Genomic DNA, 15,372 nt, shown 5'->3' with positions numbered 1-15,372 from the left:
TATGTCCCTAGCTAAATATTTAGGAACTCTATGATAAAGCGTGGATACAGACTGTCTGTCAGACAGTGCCACAAGCTGTTATGCCTATGACCATAATCTAATATCTCAGAATATGTTGAAATTTTGATCGACTCGTATTGGCACCCAAATAAGGCAACACATAAAGGACGTTTGCTATGATCGTCTTACCAGGCACGATTCCAAAACAGGCAACAAATTCAAAATTACAAGTAATAACTAATTGATAAAAATATCATCTGGTTAAGTAGACCTATAGGCACCTTAGTGATAACACACGTAGACAGTGACGTCCAACTGCATGCACAGTGTACTTGCATGTACACTACTTGCAGACATCTGCTCCTATAGCTATGTGAACCATCATGCATGATGCCAATATCCTAGCTACTACACACGTAACTGATTTCCAGATTTTTTCTCGCAAAACTGAGTTAATAATGACAAGCTCAAGTCTAATACATTAGACCAGACGAAAGCAATGTGACTATATCATAACATTTTATTTATCTAAAACCAATGTTGGATTTCTCTCATATAATACTTATAGCTATGAGCTCAGTTAAGACCATGCATGCACAAGAAAATTAACTGTACACTGCAAACCTTAAAGAGAAGAGACAATTGACCAACACATGCACAATATGACAATGTCATGTGCACCAAGCCATGCATTGCATGGCATGTCAGTACATGCTTCAATCATCATATGCATGCGGTAGTCTTTACTGAAAATTAAAGGCAAAAAGCAAAACTTGGTTACTTTAAGATGGGTAAGTCAGTTGAATGGTACGGCAATGATATCAGTCTACTAGTAGAGTAACATGTAGGTGCTTGGTATAGATAGATACCTCGATACCGTACGTACTTGGAAAGTTGCGGTATACGTAATGCAGCTGGCCTTCTGCTCTCAGCTGCTATAAACGTCGTGTAGACTGCTACGATTGTGAGACAAATCACGTCACTATACGGTGCGGACAACGTGAAGAGCGTCTATCTGCTTACTGAGTCTCAACTCATATGCAGCTGCAGCTCAAGAGCTTATTCAGTCTACTTGCATTGTGTCGGTTTGCAGAGATGCAGCCTGTAAAACGAGCCGATCGAGTCACCATTGACACAGAAACACTGGTATTGTGTCAGGTGTCGAAGTGCCCGGATAAGTGATACCGTGGAGGGTGTCAGACACGTACATTCACGGTGTCGTGCACAGTACACGTTAAAGCAATACACCAAAGATCAAGTGATACTGGAGATCTGCTAACACAAAATTATACAAGCTAACTGTAATATCATTAATACAATAGTCTACTCTATAGTAACTCTCTAGTCTAACATATAGATACCAGACTGTCTGCCTCATTCATCAAGTAGCAGAGAAGTAGCAACAGATACATAGACACATCAACACTCATTGCAGTCACTGCATTGCATTCTAGGCACAAGACAACAATAATTTACTAAAGCTGTGAAACTTATATTTATAAATGCATGCATATGATATCACGTGACCTGTGACATTCACTGTGAAGTTTGCAGATGCAATGCCATGACCGTTGCTCACGTGAACACTCCACTCCCCAGAATACGACGCATTCAGAGATCTAATCACTAGAGACTGTCGCGTTGCGTTGTACGCGTACATTGCATGCTCGACGTACGCGCTCTCAAACATCAGAAACAAAAGCAAACGAGTGACGTGTCTCACACGGACACCAACACACAGATCCTTCCCCTCGCATCCACGGTAATAAGTCTCATTCAAGGTAACCTCGGGAGGAAGAAATTCTAGACAAGAAGAAACGTTTGTGTAGCCATACACGTTCAACTGCCTTAGATTGCTGCGTATTACTCATAACGATGATACCGACGGAGTTTCCGGTCGCGTTCCCGACGCTACAACTGTAGTTGCCCGTGTCGTTGATTTGAGCTGGAACGAGTATGAGTTTTCTGACGTCGGGCAGACGGTCGAGAAACCTCGTCGCCTCGCCTCGCTCGATCAGGTGCCCGTCTCGGTGCCACCGCGTCGGTACCCCAACCGGCACGTCGGGACAGTGACACGAAAGAAAGAGATTTCTGCCCTCCACGTGCCTCGTTGCGGCGGCATCGATGGTCGTATGAAGACACGACGTGCACGGGTCTAACAGAAATTCGTAGGATCGATAAATTAACGCAATCACGTTCGGAATGTGAGATATGAAGGCGATACATGGGGTATGGAGGGTAACTCCCGCATTGGTTTTTGCATGCAACATATTCTTGCTCTGTGATTGCTAGCTAGAGGGGCAAGAGGGCAGCAGCACTCTAGATAGAAGAGGGACCGCGCAATACGAATGCTAACCGGCTCAATATTGAAGACATAGAAACAACTGAACGACTTGCACGTGTATCTATAATCTAGAGTCTACAGACGTGACTTACTCGAGAGTGTGATGACGGAGAGGAGGCCTAGGTAGAGAGACCATTGTTGCACCATGTTGCTGCGAGACAGCGCGGTATTGCGTAAGGTAAACTCCCTGCGCGTGCTTTGCAGCCATGCAGTCGTCTGCGCAGCACGTGGTAAATATATGGAGTCCCCAGATAAAGTTGTAACTTGCGTAGCAACAAGACGATAACCCAACAAGGCAGCTGTTGTCGACAACTAGATTACCTTCAGGTAGAAGACAAGTTTAGGTTAATTGGAAACGTTTCTGTTATGTGTTTGTATGCACCTAAGACTATGTATTAATTAGACTCTAGCTGCCAGTCGGAATTCTCAAAAACGTGTGCAGGCAGGTGTACGTGCTGTTCAACCATTTGATTAACCACTTCAAAGTCAAGAGCTGGTCAAATACGTCAACTGGGACCCGGATATTAACTTGTATGTTTTTATTTAATTAATAAAAATTGTGTGTTAATTGTATGTAAATAGTGTGTGTGTGTGTGTGTGTGTGTGTGTGTGTGTGTGTGTGTGTGTGTGTGTGTGTGTGTGGAGAAAGACAGATTACACAGAACTATTTGAGTTATTAAATAGAAAACGTGCTCACGCAGACTGATAATGTGATATATAGAATCTATAAATATAGCACTTAATTACATGCATGCAATGCCCATGCCTACTGTCACACTAGCCAAGCCTCACCTTCATCACTCTGTATATATACACAGTACGTATAGCTGCTGTACTCACAGCACAAGTATTGTCAATCAATAATGATAATGAATTGATTAGCATAGAAATCCATCTAATGAAATAGAGACAAATGAATTAATAATTTCAGCACCTTTAAAATCAATTGGTGCAATATATACCAGAAGAGCTGAAGTGGCTGCCAATTGCAAAACTTTTTTTCCTGGTATAGAACAGCTTATATAGAGTTGTGTTCAAATTTCTTTTTAGTTCACAATGTTGTCATCGCTAGACAATCTGTGCTAATTGTGCGTGCATGCATGTTGTGATGAGTGCTAGCTCTGCTGCAGTCTCTGTAGACATCAGCCTGCTCAAAGTCTATTTTTCGAATAACAACAGTGTGCAACTTTCATACACAAAGTTCATGTACAACACAGCAGTAACAGACAAAATCGTATAATTTCCAATCTACTTGACTGCATAAATACAACAAATTTAGAAACACAAATGATCATATTCTACGTATACTAGTGTCATCAACTCAACGCAAAAAAGCATGAAAGTATAACAAATCTATTTACTAAGGCATTCGGGCTACCTGCAGAATATATGATGGGGTTCAAGCTTAACGGCCGGCTAGCTGTGACCTTCATTTTCTACCTTAGCTGCAGAAATGTTGTGGCTTACTGGCTATAGAATATGTAGAGCAGGCATTCTAGTGAGTTCTAGCTATGACTGCATGCAACCTTCCATCCACGAAAATCTTTCGATCCTTTGCATATGCTACACCTGGTGGTCAGAGAATTCAACAGTACTGGTACGTACATTGCAGTCAGATGTCTGACTATGAGAAATCCTTGAAAAACAACGATAATTAGTAACTAAAAACAAGTACCAATTGCATGCGCCTTACGAATCAGTCATGCTTGACGTGCCCCCTGTCGGTTTGACTGCACGAGTATGTTTCTCCTGACATCTAGACTTAGCATTCCGATCTGCATGCAACTGAAAGTGAAGAAGACACATAAATGCAAAAACAAATATGACTGCCACTGCTCCTATTCCTGACACCAAACCAATCTGCAGCAGAGACCACGAGCTTTCAACATTTTCTTGAAATAAAACGGTCGGAAACAAAGACGTGGTGGTTGTTTCCCTGGAGCAGCTCATAACAGTTTTGATGTCTTCATCCAAAACACAGCGCGAGTCTCCATTTTGTACTGCAGTGGGACAATGTCTAAGAAAAGTGAGATAACTACCATCGAGTTGAATATGTGGATGGCGTGGGCCTGTTTGAATGTAAGACGACAAGTTGTTGAGCAAGTGATTGGCATCAGGGCTGCAGACTGAACCATGCAACAAGAGAACACCACCAAACTGGGTGCCAGACATCATTTTGACGCTACTGATGGGAACATGGCATGAACACAGCCACGAAAACAATGCAGCAATGGCTTCAGACAGCATCATCTCATCCACCTGTATCCATACATACATATAACACACACACACACACACACACACACACACACACACACACACACACACACACACGCGCGCGCGCGCGCACACAAACAGACAGACACAGATACAGACAGACAGACAGACAGACAGATGAGAATAGACCAGACATAGTTGTGTATGACTCTGGGTGTAGCTATGACATTGATGTGGCTATGGCTCGTCCTTTCAGCAAAGACGCTTAAAGCAGGCAGCTTTAGAGAAAGGTTTTGTTGCAGCAAGAAGGGAGGAAAGGAAGATGATCAAATACGAAAAACAACAACTTGCTGGCAATACATCAAGCCTCAATTTCACTCCTCTGGTATTTGAACATTTTGGAACATGGGGATCAGAAGCTACCAACTATCTAAACAAACTAGCCAGAAGATCAAGGGACATTGAAGGCTATACAAATGAAGCTGACTCTAGAAGTTTTTTGGAGAAAAAATTCTCAATAATATTACAACGATGCAACGCTAGAGTCATCCTCCACAAGCTGACACGTGTCTTCCCTGGAGAAGAAGATGAGAACATACACAATAGAGACTATCAAAGTAGTTTGCATTAAACTAAAGCTGAACTCACTAGATTTCTTGTATTTAGTGTTAGAAATGTAACGTAGAGTTTGTGTTTCAATAAATGAGACAGACAGACAGACAGACACACACACAAACAGTAACACATAGACACAGCTGCATACTAAACTTTATGGCACATCTACCTGCAATGATCCTGAGCACAGTTCTTCCTCACTTTCCATTAACAATTGAAAATTGCGCTGTTTCTCAGGTGCCATAGTTAAAGAAGTTGCTGGTAGTTGAGTTGATGTGGCTAGGCCTGCAAACAAACATCAATACAACTTCTTGAGTTGCCACAGATAAGTCTGACGTACCTTCTGTTGTAGCAACGCGTGATTTGCTTGTAGAAACTTCTACTGGCATTGGTATAAACGACGTGCATGCACGATCACTGGGCTTGCTCAATCCATTTGTGTTGACTGACTGTACAACAAAGCAGATCGTGGTGCTACCACGATACTTTGGAAACGTAAAGTTGTGAGATAGTCTTGACGAGTCAAGCCAATACTCTTGCATACTGGCACAGTTACTTGGATAGTTTTTGCACATCTTCTTGTTCCAGTAGACAACACGATATGCAAGCATCTTCAAGTGTCCTGTATAGATGGGAGTCTTCCATGACAGATGCACTTTGAACACGGCATGTACACCAAGCAATCCTTGCAGAGTTGGAACGACATCTCTTGCTGGATCTGGTTTTCCTACCAAAATTAATATAATCACATGCTCTATGTATCCTGGTAGTGGATAAGAAGTTGCATTTAGATATGACTAGGTAGCAAAGTTAGGGTTATGTAGTTGTGACTGGTGTGTGTGTGTGTGTGTGTGTGTGTGTGTGTGTGTGTGTGTGTGTGTGTGTGTGTGTGTGTGTGTGTGTGTGTGTGTGTGTGTGTGTGTGTGTGTGTGTGTCTTTGTATTGCCCCTATAGTGGGAACTACGTCATGTATGATGTGAGAGAAATGAGATTATTATTATTATTATTAAATATAGGACTGAACGAGTTACTTACCAAACACAACAACTGAAACTGTGTCAGATAGGTAATGATACTTTTTAGACTCAAGCTCTTGTTGATATGTGCAATTATATATGCCGGAATCAAACCTTGTCACAACGTGTATAGTCAAAATTGCAATTGCACGTTTGGGGTCGTAGACAAATGACACTCTGTCTGTGGCTTGTATTAATGCTGATCCATTAAACCATTGAACTCTGTCAGGAGGTGGATAACCATTAGCTCTGCATCGTAGCTGCAGACTGTGTCCGGTTTCAGCTGCAGGTTTTAATGAAGAGGCAACAACACGTGTCATCGGGTCTACAAGATCATAATCATACAGCTGCAACGTTAACGTCACACAGACAGACAGACAGACAGACAGACAGACAGACAGACAGACAGACAGACAGACAGACAGACAGACAGACAGATAATTTATTCTCATACAGATCCTACTTGTACACATGCTAGGATTTTTTTAAATACAAATCAGTCCTTGCAAACAACAAAGTCATTAACTAATGGACTTGACCTTGAATGTCAAAATCAAATAATCTACCTAAATCACCATGATTAGGTGACAGTTTTAAAAAGTTTTCTAAGGATAACTTTGGCATTGCATCTTTGCAGAAATGTAGAAAATCTTTTTCTTCAATATGACATAAACATGGAAACATTAAAATTGGCTTCTGGATTTACTGACTGTTGTGACAAATGCTGCAAAAAATTCTCTGCCTTTGTGCCCCATCTCCCAAAATGTTCTATCACAAGAGGAACACATCTTGATACATATCCTCCTGGAACAAGCTCTTCTGAATATTTTTTAATTTTCTTTTCTTCTCTTGTCGCGGCAGCATGACCATTTTCCTTGCTAGCCCTCCTAATAATGTCCTGACTTCACGGATGAGCCAGGGACACATCAAGATCCAAATTTTGTCCAGTATTTGGATCAAACATTGTAATATCTGGATGGTCTTTAGTATTGATGTATTGATGTCTTGGTTCCGTTTGATGGGGAAGGTGAAGGTCGGACAGGCACTCACTCCACCCATTCAAGACTGAATTGTGAGACCACACAGGTCCACCCCATATTTACAGGTTAAAAGATGGTATCCGTACAGACAGACAGATACACACACACACACACACACACACACACACACACACACACACACACACACACACACACACACACACACACACACACACACACACACACACACTTGCACATACCAATGACCAGTAGCTCTGCATCTCGATATGCTAGCCGTAGAGACATAAACTGACAAACATAACTCCCACTGTCAGCCATAGTAACTTTCGTGATAAACAACAAAGAACCATTTCCAGGTGATAAAAATTGATCTGGTTGCTGTTCCACAATTCTCTCTTTGTTCCTCAACCACACAATCTCCCTGTAATATTTCCCATTACATGTCATAACGCAGTTCCTGCCATTAACAGCCCTCACTACAGGCACAGGATACGTTTCTATAGGCCCTAAAATTAAGATAGCATTTTTAATTAATTAAGTATTTTTTTAAAAATCACAAACAATTTGCTAACTGAAAACTGTGAATAGATTAGAGCCTTTTTGAATTTTGCCATTAATCTCTGCTGCACAAGTGTACCTTCCACTGTCCTCAGGTTGACTGTTGTATATCCGAAGCGTAGTAGGAGGCACGATTTTGAGCCTTCCGTTGGACGTCACTCCACTAGCATTCACCTCAATGCGATTACCATTCACCTCCCAATACTTAACGGTCACAGAGTTGTGATCTGCTCGCTTTTCGCACTCAAACCAGGCAGGTGAGCCTTGATCAACGCCGTTCGGATATACATTGACTCTGAGAAGCTGAGCAGGACCTAGATAATTAGGTTACCCTCAGTATACATTACACCCGCGACCGCGGCTGCACGTACTACTGCAAAAGCCATCACAACTATTCGCTTCTTACGAGCAAAAATCTCCAACCAGTATAGCAGCAAGAGCACACCTAGCGTAAATGCATGCAAGCACACACAAGCTTGCTTGCAAAAGCAACTCTTTGAGTTGCTGTCCATGCAGGCCCGCCATTTCTCGATCGCGCCATTCTCTTGAAGTTGCATGGAGTAAGAATTCTAGGCAAAATGGGCTTCTTCACGACTCTAACAACGAGACCTTTCTTGGTGTACGAAACGAGGATCAGTAATGCAACAGCTGCAGCTGGTTGCAGAAGCTTTCGTTGCAAACGCCACATATCCTGGAAAATCTAGGCAGCAGAGCATGCAATCAGCTAGCACACGCAGAATATCTGCACACTGTCACAGAACCTTTCCGTGGGCTAGCAGCTGTTTTCCGCTTTCACCAATAACACAATGACTGGCAGAGGGCCAAGCCTGACAATTGAAGACTGTACGTACGTTAGTAGCATATACCATTACTGTAACTAATTGTATTTGACAAGCAACCAATGGCATATCAGATTTAATTAACTAACGCAAACAAAAACATGAATTTGACCGTCAAAGTCTATGCTTTCTCTATACATTTTGTGTGAGGTTTAGCTCGCTAGACAATTAATTCAAATCATCAACCCAAAGGTTCAGCATTTACTAGATGACAATGAAATTTACACCTAGATTACTTGATCACGTTTAATTAATTACACCTCAGTATGTTTAATTAATTAAATCATTAATTATTGAGAATATGTAATTATAATTGACGCGGTCGTCTCTCTAGGAATTACAAGCGTTCAGCTGCGGATCTACGATTTGAATCATTTTTACACAGATGAGGTTGATGGTAAATTTATTTGCCAACTTGCCACGGCTCACGCAAAATATACACAACTTATCCTCTATTAATTATGGATCGTTTACACTAGAGCGATAGTAAAACCTGAGTCTTTCTCCTCATTGGAAATCTATAAATTAAATCAGACATTGATAGCGCACGCTACGATTCCTATCTAAATATATTTAATTAATTACATGTAATCACCTTCAACTGGACAATTCACAGGTAAGCAAATTTTCTATTCCTGCCCACAGACGACATGTCTAGATGCGCCTTCAGAGGCACGGAAGAAACACGAACACAACCAAACAGGTATGCGGCCTCGATCTCCGGACCTCTGTACGGTGAAATACAAATTGTCCTGTAAGTCTACTGTGTTTGCTCAACTGTCATATTTCTGTACTTTAGCCATTGCTGAGTACTTAGACAGACTGAGAAGCAAGCGACGTCAGTTAGGAATTACAACGCTTTGTTTAGACTCGTACCATGCTGACCCTCTCCTCGCGCTGTCGTGCCAGCTCTGTCTTCCTAGCAACAGCGCTAGAAAAGAGGTAGTTGCAACCTCCATAACCCTTTGCTGGATTGCTACTGGCGTTGCATTCTTGAATGTCGAATTATGTATGAGAGCATTGTGTACGTACACTGTACCAAAAAGTTTAAATGTAGAATGCAATTGCATGTGAATTGTCTTTTTTAGACTTGAAGTGCTTTTGACCCTGCTTACAATTATCGCAAACTTTACACAACACAACGTACAGCAGTACTTGACTACAGTCTAGCTAGATGATACTGAATCTAGCTATATTGGCCACTGTCTTGTCCATTTGGCCTACTTTCTATGATAATATTTTTGATATTATTAAAACCATTATCGATATGGTCTGTAAGGTCTTCTATTTGATCCATCACCTCCACTATAGGCCCATCTTGGTTGCCCTGCCTCCTGGACCGATCAAGAGTCTGACTGCCACCACTACGAGTGCTGGCTGGTGTAGGCTGTTGAGACTTCCCACAAAACATTTTGACTAAAATAATTATTATTACACACACTGCCACTAGCAGCACAAAAACAGCTACAACAACAGGTAGCATCCAGTCTAGCATATCATCCTTTGGTTTTGTTTGAGAAGATCCCGATGTCCACACTGTAGAATATAAATCTAATGTGCTAGAAGTTGCACGTTGTGACTGATCAGATAGGGATCCATCTGTACCTTTTTAGTAACAGCAATACACATGGATAATCATCAATCTCACGTTGATTAAAGCCATGCCTCTGTCCATCTGTCTGTCTATTTGTCTGTCCATATGTCTGTCAATTTGTCTGTCCATTTGTCTGTCTGTCTGTCTATTTGTCTGTCTCTGTCTGTCTGTCTGTCCATTTGTCTGTCTGATGCACATAAAGCTATTTGTCATTTAGGCGTAACTTACTTTCTTTTGTGCCCTTGTCTACAGAAAAACACAATCAGAAATATAGGCATCAACGTACAATGCATACAGAAGACTTGATATATCCCAACCTTCTAGAGCAGTAACAATAAAATCGTTTGACATTCTGTATCTTCCATCATCAGCACGTCTATGGCAGCTGTACGCTCCTTCATTTCTACTAGTCAGGCTAGTGATCTCCAGTTGACCGTTGCTTCGGATGTGAGTATTAATTCTAGCGTTGTTGATTTTTCCTTGACGGTCATGCCATTCAACTGCATGACTAAAACTTGCGTTACAGCTTGCTGTCTGGCACTCGAGTATTGCTATACTCTTTTCCGGAAGTATGAGCGACGATCCCTCAGATTCAGAAAAATCAGACGACACCCGCAAACATTGTAGATCTGCATAGAAACCACGATAATTACTAGATATCTAGGACTGTGCAAGGCGCAACTGAAATGCTTGACATACATACAGGTACAGTAGATAGCTAGACTACCAACCTGACTTTTCTTTCAAACTCGACGCTGTAGTCAGCTGAGCAAGAACGACAAGGAAAGACAACAAGACTAGAATGCGAGACGTCATTTAGTACGTGACCAGATGGGACCCCGATCGTGTAGACTCTTCTGATGAAATTAGCGTACAGGCCACTGCAATAAAAAATACTAACTGTACTTAGACATGGATCTAGCCCACGATCAACAGCTTTATAGCTAACCTCGAGCTTTAGGCTGTAGACTAAGAAAACACTATGACGCATTTCCTTCCGAGCATCTAATAGCTCAATATTCGATACAACAATCGCGTCTGGTTCCTCTATCGATGTGACGCAGATCCAGAGATGCATACACCGAGAAGCACAACTAAGCTCTAGCATTTGTGTTTCAATTTCGTCAGACGTATACGTAGACTTCTAGAGGACTGTAAATGTAATGAGATCATGCACTGTACAGCTTCATCACTGTAAACTCGATCGTATGGCAGGCGCAATGGTTGCAGCCTGACTGTATTGTGTTTATGAAGGACAAGTACAGCATGTCAGCATCCATGCAGCTAGGCCTACAAAAAACCCATAGAAATTGTGCAAATCATGTATATAAAGCTCTAAAACATTTAGTATAATAAGACTCTACCTCTCTTGAGATACATATCATCATATGGTCACAAGCACGACCATCCTAAGCTACCTCTAGCTATCTCGATCACCTGTAAAGCAATTGTATATACGAGGTTCATTCTACTGCTACAGAAGTTAATCATTAAGTCTACACAAGTTTGATTGTCTCAATCCTGACAATCAAAAATTCCAGCTGCCACTTAACTGGCAATCAAGACTTAACAAACAACGTCTTTTTGTATTGCATTATCCATTTGATCACCATGAAATACATCACCAGCCACAACTGAATCTGATAATGGTGGTGATGATGATGACGATGTTAATGATGATGACACTCTATTGACTTCACCAATAGCTGAATCTAAACTATCTTGTCTCTTGGAAGAAACTGAATTCAATGGATTCAATACAGTTTGCACATCTGTTTGCTTGAATGTTGTTAGCTGTTTCGTGACATTCTGTTTAGCATCATCCACAGGATGAAGGTCAACCTTCGATAGTTTCTTCCTCAGAAGTTGTATGTAACAGCAAGATATCAACAAACATGTACTAAGAAGGAACACAACGACACCACAAGCTATGAACAGATACAGATTCAGTTGCGATGACATCACAGACTCCGAACAGATCGGCAGTGATTCGTCTTTTAATAAGCTACAGTTCAGTGTGGCTGCATCGTTTGCATTGAATGTACAACTGCTGTGTTGGCCATTCATTGCAACAGGACAAGAAGAAAGAAACTCCAAATAATTATCTGACACAAAAAGACGTTGTTTCCCATTTCCATTTTCAACATATTCTGAAACTGTTTTAAGAATGACGTCAGCTTGGGCATGGACCAACGTTCCTTGGTAATACACGAGACCACCTAGTACTGCTAGTGACTCATTTCTTATATCAGTGAATGCCACAGGCATTCGCCCAAATAATGTAAAGTATCTGACTAGAGCAGATTTCATAGTAACTTTGTTGACCTGTATATACCCACATACAAACAATACAATATTAATATCAATTAGCCTAAAACTTGCACAAGTATTATATTTGAATTACCGTGAATAAGTGACTGCATAGTTCCTTAATATTCCTGAATGCAAACTGGAAGTTTTGTGATACTGGACGATGAGTGGGAGCTAATGACGGAAATTCAGAAGTAACATCGATACTGATATCTATCCAAAAGCAACAGTAACTAAGTATACTGATGACCAACACAAAACAAAAGTAATAACTGACCAGATGGTGTTATTGAGTTTGAGCTTGTGGGAGTGGGTTGTACATCCTCATCCATATTAAACGTACACTTAATCATACTTGCAGCACTGAGACCTTCACCGTTGACAGACTGCACAGCAAAGCACATCTCTGCATGAGGAAGCTTCATATACATGAGATACGCTTGCCTTTCAGCAAGTATCCAGTGTTCGTTAATGCTCTTACAGTCTTGCCAATTAAGACCACATAAACGTCTATCCCAATATAATATACGATAAGCTAACATACGAAGTCCACCGTGGTACAAAGGCGGCTTCCATTTTAGCCGCACTTTCAATAAATTGTCTACTTTTAGAGAGAGGTGGAGATGTACATCACTGGGAGCATCAGGTTTTCCTGCAACAATTTTTAAATTAAGTTATAAACAATAAAACAAATAAACAGTCAAGCAGTTAGTTACCTGTAACTCTAAGTTGAGAACTATTACTAAATGTATAAAGCTTTCCAAGTAGTTTTTGTCTAAAAGTGCACTGAATGACAGTTGAATCAAAACGAGTCAGTGATGTCAGTCTGAGTATTGCAATTCCAGTTGAAGTATTATATGTTGTTGTGACTTTATCAGATGGATTGATGACATGTGAGTTGTTGTACCATGTGACTGATTCTGGTAGAGGAAAGCCATTGGCTTGACACACGATCTCAATGTAATGACCGACTTGAGATTTAGTAAAGGTAGATGTTGCAATTGTAACACGATTAGTTGGAATCAATACAGACAGTTCAACTTGTTGAATTGCATTTTTTAATTTGCCAGATCCAGTAAAGTAAATACACGAATACGTACCATTATCGGTACGAGAAACATTATTTATGTGTAGAAATGAACCGTTTTGTCTCGAAATCATGTACTTGTCTCCTCTATTCAACATTGCTCCATTCCTTCTCCAGTAGATATAATCATAGCACGTGCCACCACATGTAATAGTTGCATTTTCACCCAACACAGCTTGGGTGACTGGCATAGTCTCAGTCTGAATTGGGCCTAAAATAATTATTATTAATAAACAGTTAATTATATTACATCCTTACCCACATTGAACATGTTCAGTTGCATGTGCATATTAATTAGTCTGTGCTAAGATAATTTACCAGTGACACATGTGGACATGCATGCACATCTATTATGTAAATTAACATCCATGAACAATTTTTTAAAGCCAAGATCCATGTAGATGTGTTAATCTTAGCTGCATGCTTGAGGTGCTAGAACGTGCAGGGCAAGTTGAGAAACTTGTGGTTTGCACTTACAATAAACTTTCAAAGGTGCTGATGCTTTGACCTTAGTCCCATTGATGTCAACCAGACAGCTATACTCTCCACTGTCTGATGAAAGAGCCTGTTTTATGAATAGTCGGTGCTTTGTTGCAGACCGATCAATTGAGATTCGTCCTGTAGTAGACATGGACAACTCTCGACGTCGAAACAACCATTTGTTGACGTTTGCTGGAACTTCGGGATTGGTGCTCATCATGCACTGTAGCAACGCTGTAGCACCTTCATCAATACCGTCGTTTATCACACGAAGGACAACCTTATCTACACAACAGTAACATTAACAATACTCCAATTTATCATTATTACTATTTTTTATTTTTTTTATAACAACACAATAACTTTATTGATATAGCAATACAATACAATACGGCAACACACTGCTACGTACAATTAACAACTGTAATTAAAAAGAAACCATGTCAAGTAGAAGAACAACTATGTCTGTTAAAAGATAAAAAAAACTTAGAAAGTGAGCTCGAGATGAACCTCATTGTATGCCAACAATTCCCATGCCAGATCACAGAATTAAACTCCTCATTGACACTCTATACTCTCACAGACATAGCCAGAGTCTGAGACAAACAGTGAGAAAGAACCACCAGACTAATTTCATTATACATGTATTGCTGTCGCGACCCGGGATTGAACCCAGGCCATCAAGGCCAGAGAACCAAAACGCTATCATGGCAGAGACCTTAACGTGCGTTAGGATGGTTAGGATGTCAGGATGTTTCATCTTGAAAGTTCATGCGGAAGTAAATGCTAACAACTACATTCCACACTGTCATCTAAACTTTTTAGCTGCATGCACGCCATTGCCTACAGCATGCAATCATGCAGTGAAACGTTAGAGTAGCTGCACACGCAGTACAGCTACTTTAATTAACTTAATTGCTTTGAGCACGCACGCACAGAGAGATCCATGCAACACTTGGACGCAATCTCACACATTTGCAGTACCTTGTATTGGCGTCCGGAGTAAGACAGAATACCTTAGGTTGAACAGTATCAACAAAACACTAGAAAGTCTGTAGAGTGGCGCGCGCATCTCGAGCCGTGCGAACAACTAGCGATCCACGTCACTGAAACGACAGCGACAAAGTCATAAGAAAAACAAAACGTTTAGTCTTCTGCCTTCTCGCTGCAAAAAGGATCAGGACACTAAAAACACGCAGTCAGTGCTACGCAATTTAGGTAACGAAGGAAGTTAGACCTTGCCCAGAGTACATGTAACCCGTATGTATCTATGTAATTTGCATGCAGAGGTCGTATTTTCAAGCTTGTAAA

At 40.9% G+C, this 15,372-nt stretch overlaps 3 protein-coding genes and 1 long non-coding RNA gene across 6 annotated transcripts; all 4 read right to left on the bottom strand.

The window, feature by feature from the left end:
- Positions 1-1,254: 1,254 nt before the first annotated feature.
- Positions 1,255-2,505, bottom strand: LOC134177380 (uncharacterized). The gene is made up of 4 exons (XM_062644152.1): positions 2,437-2,505; positions 1,868-2,155; positions 1,528-1,803; positions 1,255-1,450 (listed from the first exon to the last, which is right to left on the bottom strand). The coding sequence occupies exons 1-4, from the start codon at positions 2,489-2,491 to the stop codon at positions 1,347-1,349; spliced, it is 723 nt and encodes a 240-aa protein (XP_062500136.1). The 5' UTR covers positions 2,492-2,505; the 3' UTR covers positions 1,255-1,346.
- A 1,059-nt stretch (positions 2,506-3,564) lies between these two features.
- Positions 3,565-8,620, bottom strand: LOC134177766 (uncharacterized). Its single transcript, XM_062644543.1, has 9 exons — positions 8,513-8,620; positions 8,361-8,451; positions 7,766-8,065; positions 7,433-7,699; positions 6,212-6,517; positions 5,517-5,903; positions 5,346-5,461; positions 4,038-4,603; positions 3,565-3,980 (listed from the first exon to the last, which is right to left on the bottom strand). Exons 1-9 carry the CDS (start codon positions 8,618-8,620, stop codon positions 3,908-3,910), a joined length of 2,214 nt encoding a protein of 737 aa, XP_062500527.1. The 3' UTR covers positions 3,565-3,907.
- Positions 8,621-9,686: 1,066 nt separating this feature from the next.
- Positions 9,687-10,862, bottom strand: LOC134177494 (uncharacterized). Its single transcript, XR_009969529.1, has 2 exons — positions 10,502-10,862; positions 9,687-10,430 (listed from the first exon to the last, which is right to left on the bottom strand). It is a non-coding gene; the product is annotated as an uncharacterized LOC134177494 (long non-coding RNA).
- A 363-nt stretch (positions 10,863-11,225) lies between these two features.
- LOC134177082 (uncharacterized) lies at positions 11,226-15,309 on the bottom strand. Of its 3 annotated transcripts, XM_062643787.1 has the most exons (7): positions 15,299-15,309; positions 15,046-15,246; positions 14,059-14,346; positions 13,211-13,792; positions 12,772-13,146; positions 12,589-12,707; positions 11,226-12,509 (listed from the first exon to the last, which is right to left on the bottom strand). In XM_062643787.1, the coding sequence occupies exons 2-7, from the start codon at positions 15,131-15,133 to the stop codon at positions 11,751-11,753; spliced, it is 2,211 nt and encodes a 736-aa protein (XP_062499771.1). In that variant the 5' UTR covers positions 15,134-15,246; positions 15,299-15,309; the 3' UTR covers positions 11,226-11,750. The 3 variants fall into 3 exon arrangements, with proteins under 3 accessions (XP_062499771.1, XP_062499770.1, XP_062499773.1); XM_062643786.1 differs by lacking the exon at positions 15,299-15,309 and having other exon boundaries at positions 15,046-15,286; XM_062643789.1 differs by lacking the exons at positions 15,046-15,246; positions 15,299-15,309 and adding an exon at positions 14,572-14,706.
- Positions 15,310-15,372: the final 63 nt, after the last annotated feature.

Source organism: Corticium candelabrum, chromosome 3 (assembly GCF_963422355.1).
Source record: "Corticium candelabrum chromosome 3, ooCorCand1.1, whole genome shotgun sequence".
Taxonomy (NCBI): Eukaryota; Metazoa; Porifera; class Homoscleromorpha; order Homosclerophorida; family Plakinidae; genus Corticium; species Corticium candelabrum.
The sequence above is the reverse complement of the archived record's forward strand: the minus strand, read 5'-3'. Positions and strand labels throughout refer to the sequence as shown.

Bases quoted from the DNA above. Each gene is read 5' to 3' on its own strand.
- LOC134177380 (XM_062644152.1), bottom strand. From the start codon at position 2,491: ATGGTGCAACAATGGTCTCTCTACCTAGGCCTCCTCTCCGTCATCACA. The intron at 2,156-2,436 runs GTAAGTCACGTC...AATTTCTGTTAG, and splicing joins CTCCGTCATCACACTCTCGA to ACCCGTGCACGTCGTGTCTT. The intron at 1,804-1,867 runs GTAATACGCAGC...CTTCTTGTCTAG, and splicing joins CGTCGGTATCATCGTTATGA to AATTTCTTCCTCCCGAGGTT.
- LOC134177766 (XM_062644543.1), bottom strand. From the start codon at position 8,620: ATGGTATATGCTACTAACGTACGTACAGTCTTCAATTGTCAGGCTTGG. The intron at 7,700-7,765 runs GTTAGCAAATTG...TCTTAATTTTAG, and splicing joins TAATCTATTCACAGTTTTCA to GGCCTATAGAAACGTATCCT. The intron at 3,981-4,037 runs GTAAGGCGCATG...TTGTTTTTCAAG, and splicing joins ACGTCAAGCATGACTGATTC to GATTTCTCATAGTCAGACAT.
- LOC134177082 (XM_062643787.1), bottom strand. From the start codon at position 15,133: ATGCGCGCGCCACTCTACAGACTTTCTAGTGTTTTGTTGATACTGTTC. The intron at 13,793-14,058 runs GTAAGTGCAAAC...TAATTATTTTAG, and splicing joins AGCACCTTTGAAAGTTTATT to GCCCAATTCAGACTGAGACT. The intron at 12,708-12,771 runs GTCAGTTATTAC...GCTTTTGGATAG, and splicing joins AAACTCAATAACACCATCTG to ATATCAGTATCGATGTTACT.